Here is a 25,317-nt window from a genome sequence, read left to right on the forward strand (position 1 = left end):
TTTTCATGGAACAGCACGTCAGGAGGGCGGGCAACTGTGAACTCAACCTAATCAGCTGGTCAGCCCACGACCTGGTGGAAATGGAGGTGGCCCACTTGGGTTTGAAATCCAGGGAATCCCTCTGGTGCTGTAACAATCTCCTCAGGAACGCAGTCTTTGTAGAGGAAATGAGGAAGGCTATTGGGGAATTCTTCCAATTCAATGATACAGGAGAAGTGGACCGTGGCATTGTCTGGGATGCTGCAAAGGCAACCTTGAGGGGCCTCCTCATTAGGGAAGGTGCTGCTAAAAAGAGAACCAGGACCTTATTGTCCCGAAAAACTCAGGGGAGAGATCCGCCTGCTGGAAAGGGCCAAGGGCAAGGATGAGAGAGAGCAGGGAGAAGACCTTAAGAAAGCCAGAGAGAAATTCCAGGAGCTGAGAGGGGTGGAAATGGGCCCAGTGGAGTCTAGCCTGAACTACCTCAGAGATACTACGATAAGGGGGATAAAGCAGATGCACTACTTGCGGCTAAACTCCGGGGCCAGAGGGCGGAGAGGTGGGTAGTAGGGCTCCGAGGAGAAGGCAGTCTGAGGTGTGTGGAGGCGGGGAGGATCGCAGGAGAGTTTGTCGCATTTCATTAACTATACAGGAGGGAGGGGACCTCGGACAAGGATTCCATGGGAACATATCTCACAGGAGTACCACTCCCGAGACTCCGTGCTGAGGCGAGCCTTGCGCTGGACGGGCCAATTACGCAGAAGAAAGTGGTCAAAGCAATACCGGGACTGTAGCAGCGGAAGGCCCACGTGGGAGGATGGGTACACGGCGGGATTTTATAAGACCTTCACAGGATCCTGTCCCGATACCTTGCCGGGGAGGGCCTTGATCACCGTCGTCCCAAAGGCGGATAAAGACCGAGGAATATAAGTCGTACCACCCCATCTCACTACTTAACGTAGATGCCAAACTCTTTACCACAATATTGGCCACGAGAATGGAGGGCCTCATGCCGAAGCTCATCCACTGAGACAAAGTGGGGTTCATCGAGGGTAGACAGGGAGCTGACACCATGCGTAAGACGTTACACCACATGGACGCCGCTGCAAAAGAGGAGGGGAACCCGGTACTGGTGGCCATAGATGCAGAGAAGGCCTCTGATCGGGTGGATTGGGGATTTCTCGAGTGGGTGCTTCGGAAATTTGGCTTTGGCAGGGGAATCCTAAAGGGTGTCCAGGCTCTATATGAAAGCCCAACGGCCAGGGTCACAGTTAATGGGTGGCTGTGCCGGCCTTTCAGTTTACAAAGGGGCACGAAACAGGGGTGCCCATTATCACCAGTTATTTGCCCTAACGATGGAAGTACTTGCAGAATATCTGAGGAGGGCCACTGAGGTAGAGAGCATCAGGGTGGGTGATAGGGAATTTAAACTAGTGCTGTATGCCGACAACTTCATGCTACATTTGAAGCACACTGCCCGCTCCATCCTAGCAGCCATGGCAGTGATTGAAGAGTTTGGGAGGCACTCGGGATTCAAGGTGAATGTTGGAAAATCAGTGGTTTTTCCTTTTGGCACGGATTCCAATAGGGACATTGAAGAATTGGAATCATTGGTCCTACAGATTCAAAGGGATGGGGTGAAATCTCTCGGGATTAATATCGTCCGCCCGGTTGTCTTGTGACTTGGGTCTAGCCAACTATCCCCCCTTCTTTGCTAAATTATTCTCTGCAATGGGAGGGTTGGGGGAAGGGACAGTTATCGTGGATGGGGAAGCTAAATGCAATAAAAATGAACCTCCTGCTGAGAGTGCTGTATTTATTCCAAATGCTCCCAGTCCGGGCCCAGGAGCAATACTTGAAAGAAGCTAAGCGGCGCATCATGAGATTTTTATGGCAGGGCCAGATGCCCAGGCTGGGTTACAGAACGCTCATTCTCCCGAAGGAGAAGGGAGGGGTAGGCCTTCCGGATCTGGCAACATACTACAGGGCGGCTCAGCTTCGGGCATTGGTCCCACACCGGAGGGAGGACCCAGAGAAGAAGTGGGTATTCCTAGAAAACCAACACCTGCTCCCGGCAACTGTAGGGAAATGGCTTTGGGTCCCGAGAAACGATATCCCGAGACATGTTAGAGACCATCAGATCCTGGTGGTCCTATGGGAAGTCCTAAACATGGAGGGAAGAGGGGAGAAAATCACCAACTGGCCCTCCCCTATCTGGGCACCGCTGGTTAGAGACGAAATACCGGGAGTTGAACACCATCAGTCCTGGTTCGAAGCAGGACTCAATAGGGTGGGCCAATTGGTATAAAAGGAGGGATTTAAAAAGTATTCAGAAATTGGAAGAGGCACTCGACATGGGGAGGCTGTCTGTCCTCCTGTGTTCTGGTCTGAGGTCCTGGGATGGATTAGGGATGCGGGAGGGGGAGCCCATAGCTTGGACCGCAAGTTTGTCCTGTTTGGCTTGGAAAGGAGCGACGATAGATGGGGCAAGCCCTCATCACTGGTACATTTTCTTCCGTTAGCGGCAAGAGCATGCCAAGACAAACACTGGAAAGGGTGCACCTCCCCACACAGCAGAAATGGTCCAACGTAGCAAAGGACATCTATCTCATGGAAAGGATCTCTGCAGCAATCCACTGAGGTAGTTCCTCGGTGGAAATGGAATCGTTACAATTTCATGACAAATTTCCATGAGGGGTAGAAGGGACCTGGGGTGAACCTTGCCCGGCCCACCAACACTCTGAACCAAGAGAGGCACACATTAGACCCCCGGGGGGCAAGGGAAGAAATGGTGTAACCCACTCGGTTATGGACCATTACATGCCTGTATCTGCCTAAAAAGTTAGTTTCCACCTGCAAAAATGGAAGGGGGTGGTGGTAGGGGGGTGATAAAAGCGATGTTTGATTTATTGCCAATTGTTTTTGTTGAGGGGTTCCACCCTCATGTTGTAAAAACTCAATAAAAAGACATTTAAAAAAAAAATGGATCTCTGTGGCAATAGCTGAAAATATATATATATTTTTTTAAGAAACAAGAACCAGGGTGATTGAATCAGCCAAACTGAAAACTACCTGCTAAGGCTGCAGGAGAAAGTGATGTAGACTTTGGCTTCTGTAGAAGACCCCACAATTTCACTTAATTTAGCTTTATTTTGACGGTGTAGTCATAAAAGCCAACAATCATTTTGTGAAATACATTAAAACAATGACGCAGTCGTTCTGAAAATTCACAGCAATAAATCGGCTCAGAGAACAGGTAAAACAACCTTCATAGAATAAAAATGAAATGATATATCAGTCCATCAAAAAAATATCACATCATCAGTGCATTTATACCTTTTTTGATATTACCCTCCGTGCCCACACAAGGTATCTGCAAGTAACAGCTGGCACATCGATGGAATTAGTGCAGGTATGCATGGCCTCAATGGTCCGACAAACTCGGGCCAGAAAAAGCATTAGATAAAATGTTCTCAATAACAATGTGTCCGGGCATGTCAATAAAAAATGAATCATTCATTTGTGTAACCGCACAGCGGACATGCAGGGGACACATACACATAAATATTCCACTTGTGGCAAAGACTTACAGTCGGTAGAATCCCTATGCGCAGCTTAATGTACAGCACTCTTTTGTATTTGATTCACATAGACTAAGTAACCCTTATAGCCTTGATTTGTTTTCCAGCTCAAATATATTGCCAGGGCCAATGATCCTGCAACCTTTGAGCAGATATTGCAGTCAATTCCCAGCGCTGCCTTAATCATAGCCTTGGCAGAATTGGTCATGTTGCTTGGATTGATCAAATATTCACCAAGCCCAAACACATCTAGCCACTCTGTAATATGGACAAAACAGGGTAGAGAGGAACCCCCTACCTGAGTGAGGACATTCATCAGGGCTTCCTTATATTTGAGCAGGGTACCATTCAACCACAACTAGGCACAACAATATACAGGCCGTAATCGGCAGGTGGATTCAATGCGTTGCATCCCCTTCTCTAGGAATACAGTTAAGTTAGGTGTAGCTTGGGGCAATCCCAAGATATTCTTTAGGTACTTATTCTCTATGATAATTTACTGGTACTAGCCTTCTAACATAGCTCTGCCCCATAGATTGCGGCCTGCCTAGCCTGGACTTTATAAGCCTCAAGGGAGAAACAGAATGCACCGTCCACCTGCCTGGTGGTAAACCTTGCAAGGGCGCCACTGTACATAGACAATGACTCTTGCTTTGTCCAGATGCATACTGCAGCACGACATCACCCGTACCCTCAGGTAGTCGTAAAAATCGACATGCTCAATTACGCCCTCTTCCAGCTCTAGACTTAACACTTTGGGCTTGCTCCTGGTGCTTGCGCTAAATACCATCGACTTTGTCTTTGAGACATTTAAAGTCAGGCCATTGTACTTGCAGAAATCCACAAATGCCCCTAACTGCTTACGTGCACCTGATGGTGTTCGTGACAATACAACAGTGTCAAAAGCAAATAGTAAGGCCAGAATGTTCTCCCGCTAGTGTAGGCGCATCTGACAGATCCCAGCAGCTCACCGATGACTCCATTAATAAAGATGCAGAATAGCTTAGGTGCCAGGATACACCCGTCGGACCCCTTTCTCGATCCTAGTAGATTCTGAGGTGCTGGCAGCCATCAGTTCCCCATCAGACAACAGCTTGATTGCCCTCATACAAGTTCTGAATGGAATCAAGCAGGTGGAGCAGAACATTTAATCCCAGAACGACCTCCCACAAGCGGGCCCTCGGCACTGTGTAGAATGCTGTCCGCAGGTCCACAAATATAGCGCAGGCAGGCATTTTCCTGAGCACAGCATACTTGTCACATAGCAGTCAAAGCCGAAGGCTTTGGTCAACTGTACTCGGCCCCCCCACAAAACCCAAGATGGGGAAGAATATTTTCCTCCCACGTCCAATACCGAGATAGAGAACAGCCTGTAATCTCGCCCTTTTTTCATGGATTGGGACTATCTTGGCAAGGGTCCAGGATGTGGTAACTGCATCATGTTTTAGGATTGAATTAAAAAGCTTGATCAGATAGAGAATCCAAAATCCCGGCTCTGTGGCATATAGATCTACTGGAACCCTGTTCGGGCCCGGGCACTTTCCCAGTTTTTGACTATGTAGGGCTCTGCCTACTTCCTCGCAGGTGAAGACGAGCGTTCGATGTTAACAGACACCCCCCTACAACCCCATTACAACCCTGGGGGTTGGGGGGTCCCCACAAAATACTCGACCGAAGTCGATTCACTAATGCAGTCCTGCTGTACATTCACCCATTGCTATTCCTGGCCCCCCCATTAAGCTCCACAAACCCATAGAGTCCCCTTTCTCTATCGCAGTCAGCAACTCATCCCAGGTGTTCTCACACCAAGCCCTTTCTAGTTCTTCCGGAGCTTTCTGTACTTGCTTCTGGTCTCTCACAAATCTGCACGGCTGTTATGCCCTTTGATCTAGATGAACTAAATAACAGGCCTTTTGGCACGCCTACACTCAGCATCATACCATTGGGTTGTAGACTCCATGAGTTTGCGCATCACTTCTAGGGGATTCGAGAACATGTGCCCCAGCTTCCAAGTTAGTTTCTCGTGAAGATTAACCAATGCTTCACTATCTTGCGGGTCCAGGATAGCAAATTTTTTCAGGGAAGGAATGATATTGTGATATGCCATTGGCAACATTTAATCCACAATGAGTTTTCCCCACTTGATATTACATCTAGCATGGCCGGTTATGCGTAATGGGACGCTAGTCCCGGGTGCCTCAGTATCTCCTACCTCACCCAGTCCCATGAAGGACTCATTCCCCTCTAGCGCCAAGGGATGGTGATCACTTTTAGCCCTGCACTTGATGCCAAAGCTAGTCATAAGTTATCAGGCTTCAAAATTTACCAGGATGTAGTCTATTCTGCTTGCTGACCATCCCATTGTCAACGGTCAGAATCGTGGTGGCATCCCCCGGGAACAGACCATTCCAAGCCCCAAGGTTGGCCGAAAGCAGTAAAAATGGCAACTTCGGCATTCTTATAGTGCCTGCAGGGTTTTCTAGATTTGAGACAGCCTATGCCCCAGTGAGCGTCTTCCTCGTCCATAATTTCAGCCATACTATCCAAACGCTCGAACTGAAGATTAAGGTCCCCCATGACCATCATCCTCAGGGAGTTCAGCGAGCTTGTTCTCCAGATATTGATAGTTTAAATAAGGATTGGAGCTACAAGATATGAAATGGTGTCGGACATTGTTCTCCTTTCTTGGTTTCAAGACCAGAATATCAAAATAAACAGCGCCCACAGGCTGGGACGCCTGCAAATGGATCCAGGAGCTGCCCTTAGACGTACTGATTAAGATCCACAGCTATGGAACCAAGGAACAATTTATGCTTGTGGAACGTTAAAAAACAAAAGTGCAATTTCTTGACGGCAACGTGCATCTTTCGAACAACATTGCTCCCACTAATTTATATGATGAAGTTCACTGCTTGGAACTTTGTCTGGTAACCACGTGCCAGGTGACTCATGGAGCCGGGTAACTAGCCAAACCAGTCAGAAAAATCCATTTCCCACAATGCCCCTATGGAACCAGAACAAAATTCAGACCTGATGCAATAAGTGGAATTAGGGACTGGGGAGAGGGCAAACTTGGCAAAACATCCAGTCGGGTCACTTAAAACCGGAAATTCATCAAGGAAACTGTCTCAGGGTTCAAATATCTGTACCGGCCAAACACCCTCGGATGGACTAAATCTCCCACAATGCCCTTCTTACCTAACTGGAAAACCTTGAATGGATCAGTGAAATGGAATTATGCCTTCCAGGACAGGAAGATCAAGGGGAATCAAACACAGAGCAGAAGTTGGGTACTTAGTAGCTGAATCACCCGAGTTGACAGTTTTCAAGTGGAGCTGTAATTACAAAACGGAACGCAAGCCTGCTACAGGTGACAGTGCATGAGCGAGTACTGGTGCCCAGCCTGACTCGGAGAGCAAACACTAGAAACTCTATGTGCATGGAGAGTCTAAACAAGTACAGTGTGGGAAACTTATGCCATTTCCAGCTAATTCAAACAGTCTTTCGTGTACGAACATTTGTGCGAACATTCGACCACAGAGAAACATGTTGGCTGTGTGATTCCAAGTATTTTACATGGGTTCCGTTACCCGAATCAAGACGTGGCAGCAGCAGAGAGGAGTAGGTGATATGTACAGAAGACAAAGTGGTGAGAGTTAAAGGAGAGAGAAAGGAGGAGAGAGGAGGAGAGAGAAAGGAGGGAAGGGAGGGGGGGACTAGGAATGGAGTTGCAGGAGACGAGAGCTGAGGGAAGGAGTGGAGTTTAAAGGAGTAACACGAGAAAACTGAAGGGAGGAAGTAAGGCCGAGAGTGGAGTGGAAGGTGGCACAGTAACTAAAGAAGTTGAGGTGATCAGCGATAAGGAGAATGCGGTCGAGGAGGTCGTTGGAGGAGTGGGGTCTGTAAAATCAAGAGAAAAAGAAGATCATGGAAACAGGTCAGGGTGGTAGTAAAGAGATAGATGTGCAGAAGGAGGGGGTAGGTGAGTGCGGATATTGCAGACAAGAATTCTTCAGACAAGGAGTGAAGATCGAGGAGAGATTGACAAGGAATGGAAGAGAAAAAAGAACGAACTAGAAAAAAGAGACAGGGACTTTATTAAGGTGTTTTACAAAGAGGCAATGAGCCAGAAGCAGGATAGTCAGATAGATGTAGGAGGTTTCAGAGGGCTAGGTCTAACAGGTGCGATAAGGTTCCTGCATGGCTCAGGGAACCTAGCGACAGTTTAGAGGTGGGTGGGAAGAACAGAGCCTGGGAAGAACAGAGCCAGGAAAGGCGGCTAGTAGCGAGTGGTCTTTTTGCTTCTCTACTGGCTGAACCAAACTCCACCTGTAAGAGAACCCCTAGGGTCCTACAGATCATCAGGGACTGGCTTAGCCTTAGGGTATGGGACCTCGGAAAGCTTGTACCTAGTCAGGGAACATGGTGGGCCCTCACGGTGCAAACTTACAGTGATGCAGCGGCAGGAGACTCCCCCTTGCTGGGGTGGACAGTGCAGTAGAGAGTTGCGGGCTGGTGTGCAGAGGTCAAGAGGAGGAGAGGGTTGCTGACTCCCCCTGGACCGCAGGCATACTGTGGCGGGCTGTGGCACCACCCGTTGCATAACAACACTTTGTGAGGAGGTGGTGGAGGAGACAGAGGTTGCTGGCCTTTACCCCGGGGCTGTGGGCATACTGCAGTGGGCTGGGGCAGCGCCCGCCGCATAGCAAACACTACGAGAGGAGGAGGCGGTCACGGCTTGCCCCCAATGCTGCAGATCTACTGCAGCAGGCTGAGGCAGTGCCGTGTTGCAGAGACTGCGCTTTGCGAGGGGCCTGGCCGGGTGGGGGACGGCCCGACCCATACTGCTGGCTCGAACAGCGGCACCCCCTAGTACTGCAAAATAAGGAGGGCTGCGTCTGATTGCGGGCTGTGGATGTTGGCCCAGCAAAGAGACTGTCGGCAGCGGTGTGAGCGGGCCTCGGCCGACTGCTGGGCGGCGTCCGGGTGCTCCCCCCACCCCCGCCATTGTGACTGTGCTGTTGATCACTGGAACAAGTAGGGGCCAACCTGTATCCCTGCACACGGAGGAGCCTGAACTGACGGCTGTGTCTCTTGCCCCCCCCCCCTCCCGTTCCATCTATCACTACTCCCTTTCCCCCTATGCTGTTATTGTGCACGTACCTGGTAACTGGATAGAGGGAGTTGTGGTCAGCAAGTACTGCTGCTCCCATACTGGGGGGCTGAAAACAGCTGGGGCTGACTCTTTCACTGGAGCCCAACGCACAGTCAAGTTGGTTGGGCACAGGATACTGCAGGTAGTAACCTGGGTACCCCCACTGTCCTGTTGCCTTGGTTGCAGGGCGATGCACCCCTGGGTGGACTAGCAACGCTCCCATCCCATGAAGAGGTGGGTGCAGCTTGGCCTAACTATAGATTTGGGGGTGGGGGGGGGGGTAGAATACTCCCTTGGAGAATTGCTGCCTGCCTTCATCCTTCTCTCCCTCACTGCCATCACTTGGGCTCATTCAAAGCGTAGCAACATGCAGGTCTGGTAGTCCTGTGTGTCCGAGATCTACGAATATACCCGACACAGCGGGGTCACATTGCTTGAGGTCGGAGCCTGTGCGGCCTGCAAAAAAGACGCGTCAAACACGGCTGGTGAGCACCTGTGGAAGATCGGTAAAGTGTGCGCTGCGGCCCCGTGATGCCGTTGGTGTCCCCACTGGTTGACAAACCACAACATTTAATCACCCCAAAGACATCTACCCCGCTGAGCTCCAAGTTGGGAGGGCGGATTGAAAGGTGCGGCACTATGCCTAAAAGGTGCTGGCCCAAGAGCGGCACAATGGACAAATGCACCAGACCCACCCCTAGACAGGTGGAGGAGGTGTGCGAGGGGGGACAGGCAATACGTAGCAGGCAGAGAGAGCACTGCCGGCGGTGCCCGTGAATCTGCAGGGAGTCATGGCCATTATGCAGCAGGGGTTGTCCTCCATCAATACCAAGCTAGATGGCATTACCATTAATGTCACTACAATCTGTGCCCAGCTTGAAAAGGCCACTCAACGAATTGCAGAAACGGAGTCGCGGATCAGCACAGCGGAGGATGCCATTACAGCATTGCAGGGGACAGTGACGACCATGGCAAAAGATCAGGGCAACGTCAAGATGAAGTGTGAGGATCTAGAAGCAAGATTGAGGCGCAATAATGTTCATTTTATAGGGGCCTCGGAGGATGCCCTGAAAGGCCCGATGGAGACCGCAACAGAGGAACTGCTGGTGGATACTGGCTGGTCTCAAATGTTCGTAGTGAAAGTCACAGGGCGCTGATGGCAATACCAAAACAGGGTGGGTTCCCCCGACCAATCATCGCACGCCTCATGAACTAAAGAGACAGGGACTTGGCCTTGAGGACGGCCTGAGAGAAACAGGAATTGAGGATGGGTTCCAGCATGATCTGTATATTCCCAGACTACACACTGGCAGTACAACAGTAGAAATGCTCATTTGTGGGGGTTAAAAAGCTATTAAGGGAACGCATAATCCCGTACGCCCTGCTAGACTGCGTCTACAATACAATAAGACTTATTTCTTTACATTCCCTGGAGAGGCGGCATCGTTTGTGGATGCAAACCTTCACCTGCTGGAAGGACAGGCAACAGATACAACTTGATTCGTGAATCTGTATGAGAACCACACCCGAATTATGTAAAGTTAGATGTGTTTATGGTAACGTACGTTAAATCACTATAGTTATGGTTTTAATATAACCAAGGCGAAACAATGCAGAAGCAGGGGTTTCCACTCACCATTGTAGCAGTAGGCCCCAATGCAAGTGCACATTTTAGTTGGACAAGGTTGGGGAGGGTAAGGGTAAAGGGCTGAACAAAGTCGAAGTTTGGGGTACTATGAGGGAGGAGGAGGAGGAGGAGGTGGGGGGAGTTGGAATGAAACCGTTATAAAAACACACAGATTCGGCATTGCATTGGTTACCGCCTTGCAGATGGACTCAAGGGGAACATTTACAATGAAAGCTATGGATGCCCCCGTGCCTCGCGTAGAATGTGCTCTTGGCTTGAAGGGTAGTTCTCTCTTAGCAAGAGAGAAACAGAGAGTGATGCATTGAATAATCCATCTAGATATAGTGGACTTTGAAACTGCATCTCCTTCTCTTCCTGCTGCCACAGAGACAAAGAACTGATTAGTCTTTCTCAGTGGTCTGGTTCTTTCCATGTAAAACATGACAGCTCTGCGCACATCGAGTGTATGCAAACTTTTTTCTCCCAGATTGGAAGGGTTTTGAAAGAGCGTTGGTAGTTCTATTGACTGGTTCACATGGAATTTCGAGATGAATTTCGGTGCAAACCTTGGGTGTGTGCCTAGAACCACCTTGTCTTTGTGAACTGTTACGAAGGGGTCTAGAACTGAAAGAGCCTGTAGTTCACTTACTCTCCTAATGGAGGTGATAGCTATTAGGAAAGCAGTCTTAAGAGTAAGGTGCTTAAGAGTTGCCTTGTGCATGGGTTCAAAGGGCGAGCCCATGAGTCTGGTAAGTACCACATTTAGGTCCCATCCGGGAGCTAGGTTAGCTATCGGAGGGTGTATTCTCTTTACCCCCTCCATGAAGGCTTTGATGACTGGGATTTTCCACCACGACACTTTAAGTTGGGAAGTGGTATATGCAGAAAGTGCCGCTAGGTGGACTTTAATAGAATTGAACACCAGACTTGAGTCCAATAGGTGGGTCAGGTACAGAACAATTCGTGTGGGTGAGCAGTCAACCGGGTTGATGCTTTTCCCTCTACACCAGATGACAAATCTTTTCCACTTACTAGAATAGCAGTTACGAGTGTTAGGCTTTCTAGCTTCCCTGAGAATGTCCATGCATCTCTGCGGGAGTTCTAGATGTCCAAACTCTATGATCTCAGTAGCCAGGCTGCTAAGTTCATGTTCTGAGGGCATGGATGCAATGTCCTGCCCTTGTTTTGTGACAGCATGTTGTACGGGCAGGGAAGTTTCACTGGGGGAGATGGGGACATCTCCATCAAGTGAGCGAACCATGGCTGCAGGGCCCACATAGGGGCCACTAGTATCATGGTGACTTGTTCCTGGTGCATCTTGTGCACAATCTTGTTGAGAAGGGGAGTCGGGGGGTAAAAGCGTAAACAAATCTCCCCGACCATGGAATCTACAGACCGTTCCCCTTGGACTGGTTCTGGGGGTATCTGGAGGCGTAACTTTGGCATTGTGAGTTGTCCAGAAATGCGAACAGGTCTATTTCTGGGAATCCTCATTGTGTGAAGACGTCGAAAACGATGTCTTCTTGCAACGCCATTCGTACTCTGAGGGCAGAGGGAAGTCTCTGCTGAGTTCGTCTGCTAGCAGATTGAGTTCCCCTGGTACATGTCGTGACAGTAGGAACATGTTGTGTCTGAGAGCCCACTTCCATATATTCTGGGACAGCTTGGACAGTCCTGGAGAGTGGGTGCCCCCCTGCTTGTTGATGTAGTACATGGCTGTGGTGCTGTCCGTAAGGACCATCACAGTCTTCCCTTGTAGGTGGTTCTTGGAAGGCTTTTAGTGCTTTGAACACCGCCAGTAGCTCCAGTAGGTTTATGTGCTTGGATGCTACGCTCGGAGTCCACACTCCGTGAGCAGTCTGATGGGATAGGTGAGCCCCCCCCCCATCCTGTGAGGGATGCGTCTGTGGTTAGAGTGGCTTCCACTGCGGGTGTGGCAAAAGGTTTCCCTATTACCAGGTTTTCCTTTGTCCACCACCGTAGCGAGAGAACCAAGGCCTGCGAGACCACCACTAGATCGTCCCATTGTCCGCTGGCCTGACACCACTGGCTGTTGAGCCACTATTGCATTGGGCGCATGCGCAGGCACGTGTGAGGTACCAAATAAATACACAACGCCATCATTCCTAGCAAGCGCATCGCTTTGCGCACCGTCACCTCTCGACCTGCCACATATTGGGGGATCTGAAACAGCATGTTTTGGACCCTCTCGTTGGAGAGGAAGACGAGGCTGTCCTTTGTTCGAATTAGAGCCCCTAGGAATTGTTTGACTTGGCTGGGGTCTAAGCTGGACTTCTTCTCGTTGATGGAGAAGCCCAGTTGGAACAAAAGGTCTACAGTCTTTTGGGTGTTTGAGAAGCATGTCTCGTAAGAATCCCCTGTTATGAGCCAGACGTCGAGGTAGGGGTATACTGGGATGGATAACCTGCGCAGGTGGGCCGCTGCCACTGCCAGTACTTATGGCATACCCTTGGTGCAGATGCTATGGCGAAGGGTAGCACTCTGAACTGGTAGTGTTTGCCCTCTATCATGAACCGGAGGTATTTTCTGTGCGCTGGCAACATTAAAATATGAAAGTATGCATCTTTCATGTCCAGTGTTGTCATGTAATCTCCCTGTGATAGCAGTGGGATCACTTCCTGTAAGGTCACCATACAAAACTTTTGGGGTTTGACAAACTTGTTCGCTGGGCGCAGATCTAATACAGGGCGCATGGTTAGATCCTTTTTGGGTACAAGGAAGTACACTGAATAAATACCTTCCGTTACCTGAGATAGAGGCACGACCTCTATAGCTCCTTTTACCAGTAGCTGGTCCACTTCTTGGAGAAGGATGGCGAGGTGTTCTGGTGTCATGCGTCGTCCCCTCGGGGGTCTGTATGTTGGGGAACTGTTGAACTCTATACAGTAGCCGCGGGCTACGGTGGATAGTACCCAGCGGTCTGATGTTACTCCCTCCCAGGCTGGAAGAAAGGATGTAAACCGCCCCCCGACCGGCGATGCATGGGAGGGGACCCTAATCTTCGCGTCACTTGGTGTTGTTGGTGGCTTGGGAGCATCTAGGGGTGGAACCCCGGCCTCTCCCCATGCCACGGCGTTGACCTCTCTGATTGTACTGGCCACTATTACCTTGGTAGTTGTTGGCAGAATACTGTTGCTGATTTTGTTGCTGGCATTGGCCACGAAAAAAGCGCTTGTTACCAAATCCCCGCCTGTTAGGGGGCTTTGAGATTTGGTCCAAGGTCTTTATGGTGTCAAATTCTTTTTACGCATTCTCCAGAGCGTCGTCAACTGCCTTTCCAAAGAGGTTAGACTCTTCAATGGGCTTATTAATGAGGGACGCTTGCGTTTCTACCTTAAACCCGGAATTGCGAAGCCAGACGTGACGCTTCAGAAAAATTCCCTGTACCAAAGTACGGCCAGCCGTCTCTGCTGCATAGAGGGTATTCTTAACGATGCTTTGGTTGAGCAGACAGCCTTCATTAATTGTAGCCAATAATCGAGTTATTATGGGTTCAGGGGCCTCTTCGATGTCCTGCTTAAGCTTTCCCCATTGAGCATCAGCGTAGCTTGCCAATAATGTATTATTATTGGCAATTCTAGTTGAGAATGCTGCAGAGGTGTTGATTCTCTTGGCCAGGGCATAAAGCTTCTTCCCCTCTTTATCTGGGGGTGCCTCGCTGGTAGACAGTGGGACCCCAGCCCTCTTCCTAGTGTTGGTCACCACTAAGGAGTCCGGGATTGAATGATCCCTAATATATAGTGGGTCTGACAGAGGGTGAGAACAATTTCTCAATTCTCGGATTGACCCCTCTCACCAGTGCCCGAGTGGACAGTGAGGGGGTAATACGTCTTAACTGAGGCGAGGATGGGGATTGTTTGGCTAGTGGGAGGTTTTTCCTTGATAATCCTTTCCACGAAGTCAGTATCTGGGGTGACCTCCCCAGTTTCGAGTTCAAATGTGCTGCTGCCTTCTTCAGTAGCGCATTGAAGGTGGGCTGATCATCAACAGGCAAAGGGTTCCTGACTGGTGTAGTTTCAGTAGACCTGATGACTATACTGTCTGTCTGTAGACCTAGCGGGTGACTGCCAGGGATTTGGGTCACCCTCGCCTGTGTCGTCCTCGTACCCCACCTCACCTCACCTATGTTAGTGTCCTCATGAAACCCTTCTTCTTGTTGGTCTTCATCATTAATTAACTCATCTTCCTGCTGGAAGTAAGTGTCCTCCTCAGTGAGGTCGTAAGAGTCCATGTCTTCCTGTATGGGGTTATAGAACCTTGGGTATTTAACCCTTGGACTCTCCTGGGGTGCCTCCCTTGGTCTCTTGGGTGCCCTATTTTCTGGGATGGCCATGAACCTGTCTATTTTATCCATACAGGACTGGAACTTCTCAAAGGTCCACTGAGGTAGGCCAGAGCGGTCTGGGAATGAAAAAGGATTTTCTTCTCCCTGTAGTTGCCTGGTTCTGTCCCATAACGTCGAAGAAAGCGAACCTTCGCCCTCTGAGAAGCCTTCTCGCAGGCTTGGGCTTTCCGTCGACGGCGGGAGCTGTCCTGACCTGTTTTCCTGCGCCTTTGGCGTTTCTTTGGCCTTGTGTGCGGTTTTCGCCGTATCGCTCGCCGTCCGTCTTTGGCCGTCTTTAGTGGATATACGCGCGAGGCTTTCGGCGATCATTCTCTCTGCCGAGGGATCGGTCGCCGTCGTGCTAGGTAACGTCGAGTCTTTACTGGCAACGTGAGCACTCTTACGAAGCGTGTCGCCGGAGGATTTGGTGTTAGCGCCCTTATCTTTAGAATGCCCGGACGCCTGTCGCGGAAGCGCTGGCGGGGAGGGCTGACGACCCTTACGGTCGGCGGAAGACGCCGGTGGACCCAACGCCCCCGTTGGCGCTATGGCTGCCTTCGTCTTCAACTAATGCGTGCCGGGGGGTAATGTGTTTTTGTGCTGTTTTGTGTGCGTCCTTGTCGCCGGGGTGTTCATCCCCATAAACTAGGCGTGAGCCGGGCTTGTCGGGGCCGGGGACGGACGAGGAGGAGCGTGAACGCTCCTTTGAGAGGTCTACAACCTCCGTTACGGGGGCCGTGTAATCGCTGTCCTCATCACATTCAGCGGCGGCGGCAGCGGGCGAGGAGTCAGACCTAGACATGGCGTAGGCCACCCACCTTTTGACCCTGCGGTCCTTTAACGTTTTGGGCTTCAGTAACTTACAAGCCGCACAGCCGTTGTCCTTGTAATCAAGGAGCAAGCAACGGTTGCACCGTTTGTGCTAGTCTTTCCAGGTATATTTACCCTTGCAAAGCGGGAAAAACCTAAAGGGTGTCCTCTCCATAGCTGAGGGCCAGAAGTGTGATTACGACCTCGGAAGAGAGGGAGGGGAAGAGAAAGGCATTCTCAAAGAGAAAAGAAAGACACACACAACCCCACTCTCCCTACTGTGTAAGTGTAACGCTCACCTGATTCTCGCAGAGGCGCCAGTCTTGACTGGGCGACTACCGTATCTTCAAAGGTGATGTGTAGCACCCGGTTGGCTCTTTGGGCTGGACCTCTGTGCACTGTATGCCTGACGTGTAGAGTAAGATGTCTGCAGATAGAAAATATGGGGTTAATGAACTGGGGTTATTGGGGTGTCCCTATCTCTTTCCTCTTCTCCTCTCCTGTAGACCCCCAAAGGTTAACGCTCTCACCTTAGGTAAGTGAATGCCGAGCTCTCCATCTGCCTCGGGGCAGGGTGCTGTAACCAGTTTCTTCACTGGATAGGTAGCGCAGGCCTCTTGACTTCAGAGGACTGCTGTCCGTCGTTTACTGCACGAACGGTAAGTTTCGAGTCATTCAAATGTCTTTAAAGTCTTTAGTAATGATGTCTCTTGTTTTGCAGGGTTCCGGCGATGGCGGATGACGGGCTGAAGTGAGTTGAAGATGGAGCCCGTGTGATGAATAGAAGCGCCTGGAAGCACGTAAGTAAGCGCTTGTTGCCTGCTTCACTATGCGCTCTAACTGTCTTTTTATTTTGCAGGTACGAGTTCGGAGCGGCTGCAGGGTGCCGGAATACCCACTGGATTACATGTGGAAAGGAGTAATGGCACGTGAGTATTAAAGTTCCCCAATGTCTTTAAACGCACCTTGTTTTGTCTTTCAGATGCGGGATGCAGCGCCGAAGGCCTCCGGAGCGTGCGAAGAGTTGGTAAACTTTTGTCTTTCAGATGCCGGAATGCAGTGTGAAGACCTCCGGAGCGCACTAAGAGTAGGTAAGCCTTTGCCTTTCAGATGCCGGAATGCTAACCTGTTCTTTCTTGTCTTTATAGGTGTTGCTGAAGACTGGATTCAGGATGGTAAGCCTTTGCCTTTCAGATGCCAGAATGCTAACCTGTTCTTTCTTGTCTTTATAGGTGTTGCTGAAGACTGGATTCAGGATGGTAAGCCTTTTTCCTTAGGCCCAGGACCGGATGCAGAAGACACGATGAGCGTTCTGCTGCAGAGGTTGCAGAATAACGCAAAGCAAGATTCATCCACCGGGTGTGGTTTAAATAGCCTCCTGTAGTGCTTAGGTGTCTCCTTCCACAGCCACGCCTAAGTAAGAAAAGAGTTCCTGGTAAGAAAAGAGTTCCTGCCTTCCAGAAGAGTTCGTGTTCTGAATCTAGGGAGTGGCTCCAGCCCCACCCAACAGGAAAAGTAGTTCCAAACAGAAGAGGATCAGAGGCTCAACTGGCAGGCAAGTAAGCAGCATGGTCTGCTGAAGGTAAGTCCACCCAAGCATTATGAGCCCGGCGCTTCCAGCGCTGGGACTGGGCATATTTATGAGCCTGGTGCCACTGGCGCCAGGACTGGGTCCAAAAGGTCCCAATTGGGACTGGTTGGCACTCGGAACCTGGGTTATGGATCTGCTTCCAAGGGAGTTGGGAAAACCCTGACCTTTTGGAAGCAGAGATCATGACAGTAAGGCCGGCGAGGCCAGGCCACGTGTTCGGCAGCGCCGAAGGATCTCCTCCGCTCGTCCTTCCGTCGAAGATCTTGCTCGGCGGAGAAACAGCTCTGCGTCGAGGGAGGGATCTATGTTAATATTAATAATAAACGACCAAAGATCGAAGGAATGATTTGGCAATGTCTCTCGAGGAGCTCCGCATAAACAGCGAACAGTAACTGGGCGGAAAAAAACAATCTGAGGGACCTCGACGCGTGAGGGATTGTGGGTACAACGCACGTCACTATAGGCATAGTGTTACAGACACGCCTTGTCGACGTCCCCTTTTCGACTACGAAAAACAAAATGCAATACCCTGCAGTGACCACTGGATGTCGGACCTATGCACAGCATGTGATTCTAAGCAGATTAACAATCATCAGAAATAAAGGCACAGTTAGACGAATATCGAAATGCGGTAGACAAGGATTTACGTTACTTCGATAAGCCAGCAGCAGCGCGCCAGTAAGGGGAACAGGAGAGACAGGGGAAACTCCTAGCGCAGACAGTCCACTGCGAGAGGAGCAATACTAACATTCCGTGCATAACTAGGATGGATGGAACGGTGGTCAATAGAGTGGAAGTGAGCGAGGTGTTTTATAGGAGCCTGTACTCACCCCAGAGGGTGGGTACAAGTGGCGAGATAGATGAATATTTAACTGGGATACCTACGACACTCCTGTCGGCAGAAGCTCGTAGCGCACTGAAGGAACCAATAACACTGAGTGAGATTAAGGAGGCAATTTAAGACCTTGCAGGTGGGAAAGCCCCATGTTCGGACCGTCTTGGTGCAGAGTTCTATAAAGAATATATAGATGTGTTCTCTCCCTGTCTGTTATCGGTCTGAGCGGAGGCACTAGAAGTCGGTAAACTGCCAGAGTCAATGCGCGAGGTGGTTATCACACTGTTACTAAAACCAGGAAAGCCGCCGGAAGACTGAGTCGTACCGTTCATTGTCCCTAATAAACACTGATGCGAAGGTATTTGCGAAAACAATTGCTTCTAGACTCAATGCGCCAATGCCCTACATGGTGCATGAAGACCAGGCAGGGTTTGTGCAGGGGGGATCGACAGCATCCAATATTCGTCGGCTATATAATATAATGGCACTGATACCACAAGATGTCGAGGGGGTTGCTGTATCCCTAGACAAGCAGAAAGCATTTGACGCAGTATATTGGTCTTTCTTGTTTTCGGGTTCGGACCAAATTTTGTAAAATGGGTGCAATTTCTATACACACAGCCATATGCTACAGTGTGCGTAAATGGGGTGCTCTAACCGATACTAGCACTAGCAGGAGGTACTAAGCAGGGATGCACGCTATCCCCCTTGCCGTTTGCGCTGGTGATAGAGCCCCTGGCAGCATGCTCATGCCGGCATTAAAACACTCTACGCAGACGACATCATGATGTATGTCAGAGAACCTGGGAAATATTTGCAAAGGATACTGGCTGCAGTTCATGAGTTCTGGAAATTCTCCGAACTGCGTCTGAATAGTAACAAATCTGAGGTCTTCCCATTAATGGAGAATACGCCTGAGCCGAGGAACATGTTCGGATTGAGATGGGCACAACAACATACAAAATACCTCAGTGTTGATAGCTCGATCAGCAACCGCGGTTCAGTCCCTTAATTATGGCCCGGTGATCCAAGCAATGTGCGCCAAACTGGAGCGGTGGAATCAGCTTCCCATTTCTCTGATGGGACGGGTGGCACTAATAGAAATTATATTTCCTAAACGTTTATATCTCTTTAGTAATGTGCCGGGGTGGCCTGGCAGAGCCTTTTTACTAAAATTACCGGACCATGCTCATCATTCGTATGGAAGGGGCAAATAAGGGTCAGTTGGAAGCGCCTCACATTGCTGTATGAGAGTGGAGGGCTGGCAGACGCAGACTTCAAGCTCTATTACCTAGCTGCTCAGGCATATTATGCAGTGTACTGGGTTGAAGGGGGTCCTCGAGCACCCTAAGTAGAATTGGAGAAGCAGGGGAAGACAAAGGCAACTCTGCTGCACAAGCTAGCCACAGGAACACAGGGGAATGTTAACCAGCTGGATCCTGTGTCAGTCATACAGGAGGCGTGGTCGAGGCTAGTCAGGCAACCGAGTAATACTGTATTATACAGCAATGGCATGCCAATTTGGGGCGTGACTTTCCTGGGCTCGGCGCGGGACACGCTGCTGGCGGCACATTAGTGCAAGGTGGGCATATTTAATTTGGGCGACTTATTTTACGAAGGCGTATTTGTAATCTGGGACATGATCAATGTACATGTAGGTGACACCCCACTTCAGACGCTTCAATATTGTCGGCTTCACTCAGCCATGGCATTGACGTGGTCTAAATTTCCACAGGAGCCGACTTCCCACCAGAGCCTCGATTACATACTGTCCACAGGGGGAATGAAGAAGTCTGCTACAGCACTATACAAACTAGCTCAAATGTCCATGGCGGTACAAACATCGTACATCAAGGGGGACAGGGAGAGGGACCTGGGCGCCATCTTCACTGACACACACTGGTTATAAATATGTGGGCTGACGAGGCAGATATCGTTCCATTTCAGATATAGGTTGATACACTTTAAGATCCTAAACAGAGTACATCTTACCCCAGCCCTCAAGAAAATGTATCCTGCTTCGGGGGGGCAGTGCGCCAGATGTGTGGAGGGGGATGCTGATCTAATGCATATGTTGTGGTCGTGTGGGGCATTGTTGGGATATTGGGACAAGGTACGTCGGGCACTAGAAGAGATGGTGGACCTGCCCATAGCGTGGGGACACACAACATATATTGGGATATGTGCATAAATTGAATCCGATAAAGCGCAAATTGGTAAATATCAGTCTGTTGTAGGCTAAAAGGGCTATACTGATGAGGGGGAAGAGTAAGGCGGCCCCCACAATTGATGACTGGCTCGAAGACATGATTTGGGCGAATGGCAGAGGAATTGTACGCTAGCTTGTTGCCTCCGGCAATCCGACCGAAGGATATATGGGGCAGCTTTAGACAATAGCTGATGAATAGAAGTGTGGAGGAAGGAGAAGTAAGTGTACTGTAAGACAGCATGCGTATTGAGCTTCTCTCCATAATGTTACCAAATGAATCCTCTGTGCTACGTACACTATGGAAGGTATAGTTTTACAATGCAATGTGTCTGTGAAAGTTAAATAAAGTTTTTTTTAAAAAGAAAAACACCAAATAACTTACCTCCTCATAACGATTCTTTAAAGTTTTGGCAGGTAAATCTGGAGGATATACCAGCACAGGTTTGGGGGTCACAATCTCCTCTTTCCAACTGTTTTGTATGGTGTCCACAGATAACTCAACCGTGGCTTCTGCAAAAAATATATATTTGTATTCAATTTAACAGGATTTAAAATCAACGTGTGAATGCTTCAACTACATTTGACAAACAGAAGAAAACATAGTAGCCAATTAATTTGGTTCTTAAGTACAGCTTCAAATGGTTCAGGAAAAGCAAAAGGACTTTGATTATAATGCCAACAACCAAGAGTCACAGCTGTAGGTGCACTCAACAAAATATGCACTAGTTTTCAGTCACTGCTTTATTTTTCCTATCACCCTTCATCTGAGCCTGCAATATGGTACACTCAGTATCAAAGTCTCTGAAATGATCCTTCCCTGCGTTTCTCAAAACATGAAGTCTGACTATTTTCCCTGCCCCATGACTTGAAAGTGAGACACTTGTTTCCATACATTGCGGATTGCAGCCGCAAACAAAAGCATGTGTTTTGTAAAGGTTCACCCTCGCTCAGTATAGTAAGATGCCGAACATGTGCACGTCACATTTGTTATGGCTAGATCAATACATTGTGGCAGACATTCTTTTTGGAACTTAATTATGTTAGTAGCTATTGGCAAGGGCTACTCTTTGGATAGGAGCAAAGTAAACAAGAATTTGGGGCATCAGTATTACTTTGAAAAAGGAACACCCACACAGAGGCATTCCAAAATGATAGTTATTACTGCTTAAAAGGAAACCAAAAGTATAGATGCAGGTAAGAGTTCAGTGAATAGGGTCAAGAAATTCGTCAGGAGGATCCTTAGGTCTAGACCCTACTTATAAGGGTCAACCACAATGTCCCAATTCAAATGGGACCTTGGACCACGTTTGACCGTTCATATCCCACGGACACCTTAAGGACATATGGCCTCAACTGGGATTCAGTCGCTCAGAGACTGAAGAGATGGACAGACTTCCGACTGGCTGAATGGGATAATCGCCCCGATACTGTGCTGCCTCCAGTGGTAGGTATATGACCCAATGTTAGGTTTTAATTTTTTATTTTATATATCAAACAGATGATGCATGACAACAATAAATTTGAATATTCAAAACAGAATTACAGATTACCAAAATCCCGTAACTAAATATGAACTTGCTAAAATGTACTTAATGAAGCAAAGGAAGAAGAGAGAAGGGACAAGAAAAAGAGGAGAGGAAGAGAAAATAAAATTAAATTATTATTTATGATACAAATAAGTCACACTAACTGTATGATTCATAAATAATCACAAAATACCCCTTAACATGACAATTTCTTTGGCTAGGTTAACAATGGCCTATTCGGATATGAAGACCTGTTCATTGTAGCTTGCGAACAGCATTGAATTCTGACAGAACAGGTCAGTACATGCCTTCTATTCAGACACATTAGCCATAGACATTGAGGAAGCTCCCACATGTGCCCAAAAACGTATCAGTATCTCCAGCTTGTTTGTAAATTGCCCTTGCATCGGTGGATACGGTTAGCACTTCTTCCACCCAATCGTCGATGCAAAAAGAGGCAGACAATTTCCAGGACCTTAAAATCATCTTTAATGACCCATTGTTAAAGATAGAGGTCAGTGTTAAATATGGAACATTGCCCCAGGTGCAGAGTATGTCGACACAAAGCAGCTCAGGTTAGAGATGGACTTCACAGGGTGCCAACATTACTTTTAGATTTCTTCTTGATGGTCGTTTGTACTTCAGGTAGCAATCACAAGTCTGTGCCTATGTCCGTTGCCAGTGTTCTCTGCATTCAGTGCTCATCAGTCCAGATAAAACCAAGAAAACGTTCCTAGGAGCAGTGAAACCTTGATGGCGTGCAATTCAGCTGTGGGCCCGTCAGAGATACCAGTGAAAGCCTCTCAGTCAGAAATAGTATGGCAAAAGTGCAGGGGTGAGCAAAGCTCACTCACGATTGCTGAAATCCTTGTGTGCTTCAGGGCTCATCACTGGATTCAAGAAATTAAAGTAAAGATTCAGGGGTTATTTTTTAAACTTTGTTAACTTTGCTCACAATTTAAGGGTCACTACTTTCACAATCTTGGCACCCAACCATTCTCTGGTGGGGGCAGTCACATTAAACATGTCTGGATGATTCCAAGATGGCGGACTGCGTAGACTGACGCGTGTAACGTGTCCTCGTCCCCCACCGGGCCGCAACATGAGCAGACACAGAATGACCTGCAATAACAGCGTTTAGGGAGTCGAAATCAGGTCACGTCTCCCGTTCAGCACGGCATCCTTGGCGGCGGGATCGGAAGAGGACGAGTACCCGAGAAGCCACCAGGCGAAACCAGGAACGGGACTGTGTTGCCAACTTGGGAGCGCGTAGGGCAGTTCAGCCTCACCGAGGAAAAGGAAGAGGCTGAACGGGCAACTTCCCGGCCGACATTTGAATAGGGTGGACACACTCCTTGCGGAGAATGCGATCGTGGGGGTGGGGTTGTGTGGGGGGTGGACCGTGTAAGAAGGGCCTCATCCCACGGAACGGGCAACGGAGGACTACAGTTAAGGCACAAACCTGGGATGCAAATGTGATTTCAGCGTCCTGGCCTTCCAGAACGACGCCCACCCGAGTCAAGGCACCCCAGGGAAGAACAGTAAACAACAGGCTTTTACAGGTATGGAAGCACCCCTGGAGTGTTGAGACCGCATCAGCTTCGAAATTGGGGGCGGGGGGGGCACTCCTGCATAACATTAGCAGCGGAGAGCACCACGGGATCCTGCTTAGCCCAGAGCAACCAGGGGACTCAGCCGTATATATCTAATCCATTGGGGGTATCTAGATTGGCCACTAAGTGACTTGACAACACGGAGCCTTGCCTTCCGAGGTTTAGTGGACATTGGGGAGAGGACTCCACCCAATTTAGGTCAGCGCTGTGGTTGCAAAAAGCTACTCTCAACGAAAAACAAGGTTACAGGCGTCCCCTCACTCAAAATTAGATTCCTTGGGGGGAGAATAACAGAGTTTATCACCCCATTAATCAAGTTGTCCCATCGGCCAGGAGAATGGAAACCTCTTTTACAGACAGCATAGCTCGAGCTGACCATCTGAGCCCCATGTCCAGGGCTGAAGGCCAAACAACATCAACAGGGCTGAAACTTTCCACCCTATTCTCGGACTCTGCAGTGGATCTGCGTCACTAAGCCCACTCCCGGCTCTATAGCACAATCACACCATACTCACATACCCATACGAGCCTCACAACTCTACCCCGAACCGCCTTCAGGGCGATTAATACTGCAACAAACTTTTCCAGACCGGCAACCCTGTCTCACTCTACATGTGCCCTGCATTACTATGTGTTATGTGTTTGTTCTACTTCTCACTGCTCCAGGTTCTGCATATTGACTTAACCCGTCAAGTTAATATTTGTCTTGCATAATTTTTTGCGTAGCCTTGTTCAGCCTTCATTGTTCTACGAACGTTGTATTTTAATTGAACCCGTCAAGCTTGTATCTGCCTTGCACCAATTTCTAGCGTTAACGCTCTGCCTCTCACGGTTTCCGAATTTGTAATCTGATCTAACCCGCCAAATCGGCAAATGTCATTATCCAAGTTGTGTTGTTCTGCCCCCTGTTTCCAAACTTGTATCTAGATTCTACATAGCTAACCTGCATACCAGGCACTACCACAGCCCTTACTGCTAAGCCTACGTTCTCTATATTCTACCCCAGTGTGGCATATTGACATTACTGCACTGCCAATTGATGTTCTAGTCTTTTAACCTCTCTGACTACACACTGATTGCGTGTAATTCGTATTTTGTATGCAGATAATCTGGTTTGCCTAGACCAAATGCCATCTTGCCTTATCACACAAGCACCTTTGCATATTTTGCACCAGCTTGCATCTCATTATGCATCAGCACCTCTTCTTGCTCACCACCACCTTGCTACTTCCTCTCCTCATCACCATTGCTTGCACCAGCTTATACGGTCCCCCCACCCAACATAAGCTCTGTGTGATATCTAAGCTCACTATGTCACACTCAGCCCTCATTCCGACTCACCTGTCCGAATATCACAGGGCACCCACCCCTGTCCATGCCACACGGACATAAATGTTATCTGAACTCACCTGTACTGTGGTTGGAACTCTTCGCCACTAAACCAACACCCAATCAACCTTGCTCCGTGATCTTAAGGAATGCAAGACTAGGCTCAAGATTCCTCTGTCCCATCTACATACCCCAGAGGCTTTCACTGCCACCACAAAGCCCATCTACACAGTCTTGCAGAAACGTTATACACCCACCCCCTAATGACTTGCCTAAAGCAACTCTGATCAAAGGTGCCTTGATTAATGCCAGGTCACTCCCTGCGCACGCCTTAGATATTGCTGATAGGATTACAACACAAGACCTTGACTTCTTGGCCATAACTGAGACCTGGCTACATGCCGCCTCAGGACCATTATTAGCTCTCGCCATTCCCTCCGGCTACACTATTATCAGATGTGACCGCAACTCTAACCAATCTAAAGGCGGTGGTGTCACCTTCATCCACAAAATCTCCATTGGCATCAGAAGCATTAGCAACCAACAAATCCCCTCTGCAGAACTACTTATGGTCAAACTCCCCATCTACCCCAATCAAACGGCCACACTCCACCTAACATACCGTCCACCTGGACCCATCTCCACCTTCTCAGATGATATCATGTCTATCATAGCTGATAAAGCCAAAACCAAATCACAATCACAAATTATCTTACT

The 25,317-nt window shown here is 49.0% G+C and overlaps 1 protein-coding gene across 1 annotated transcript in view; it reads right to left on the reverse strand.

Moving 5' to 3' along the window:
* The window catches only part of SNX1 (sorting nexin 1), a 1,264,276-nt gene that overhangs the window by 1,032,475 nt on the left and 206,484 nt on the right, over positions 1-25,317 (reverse strand). Inside the window, exon 3 of the mRNA XM_069624696.1 lies at positions 20,515-20,642. Coding sequence (XP_069480797.1) covers positions 20,515-20,642 — 128 coding nt within the window. The remainder of the gene's footprint in view (positions 1-20,514; positions 20,643-25,317) is intronic.

The sequence above is a fragment of the Ambystoma mexicanum genome, chromosome 11 (genome assembly GCF_040938575.1).
Source record: "Ambystoma mexicanum isolate Mex_15411 chromosome 11, UKY_AmexF1_1, whole genome shotgun sequence".
NCBI lineage: Eukaryota > Metazoa > Chordata > Amphibia > Caudata > Ambystomatidae > Ambystoma > Ambystoma mexicanum.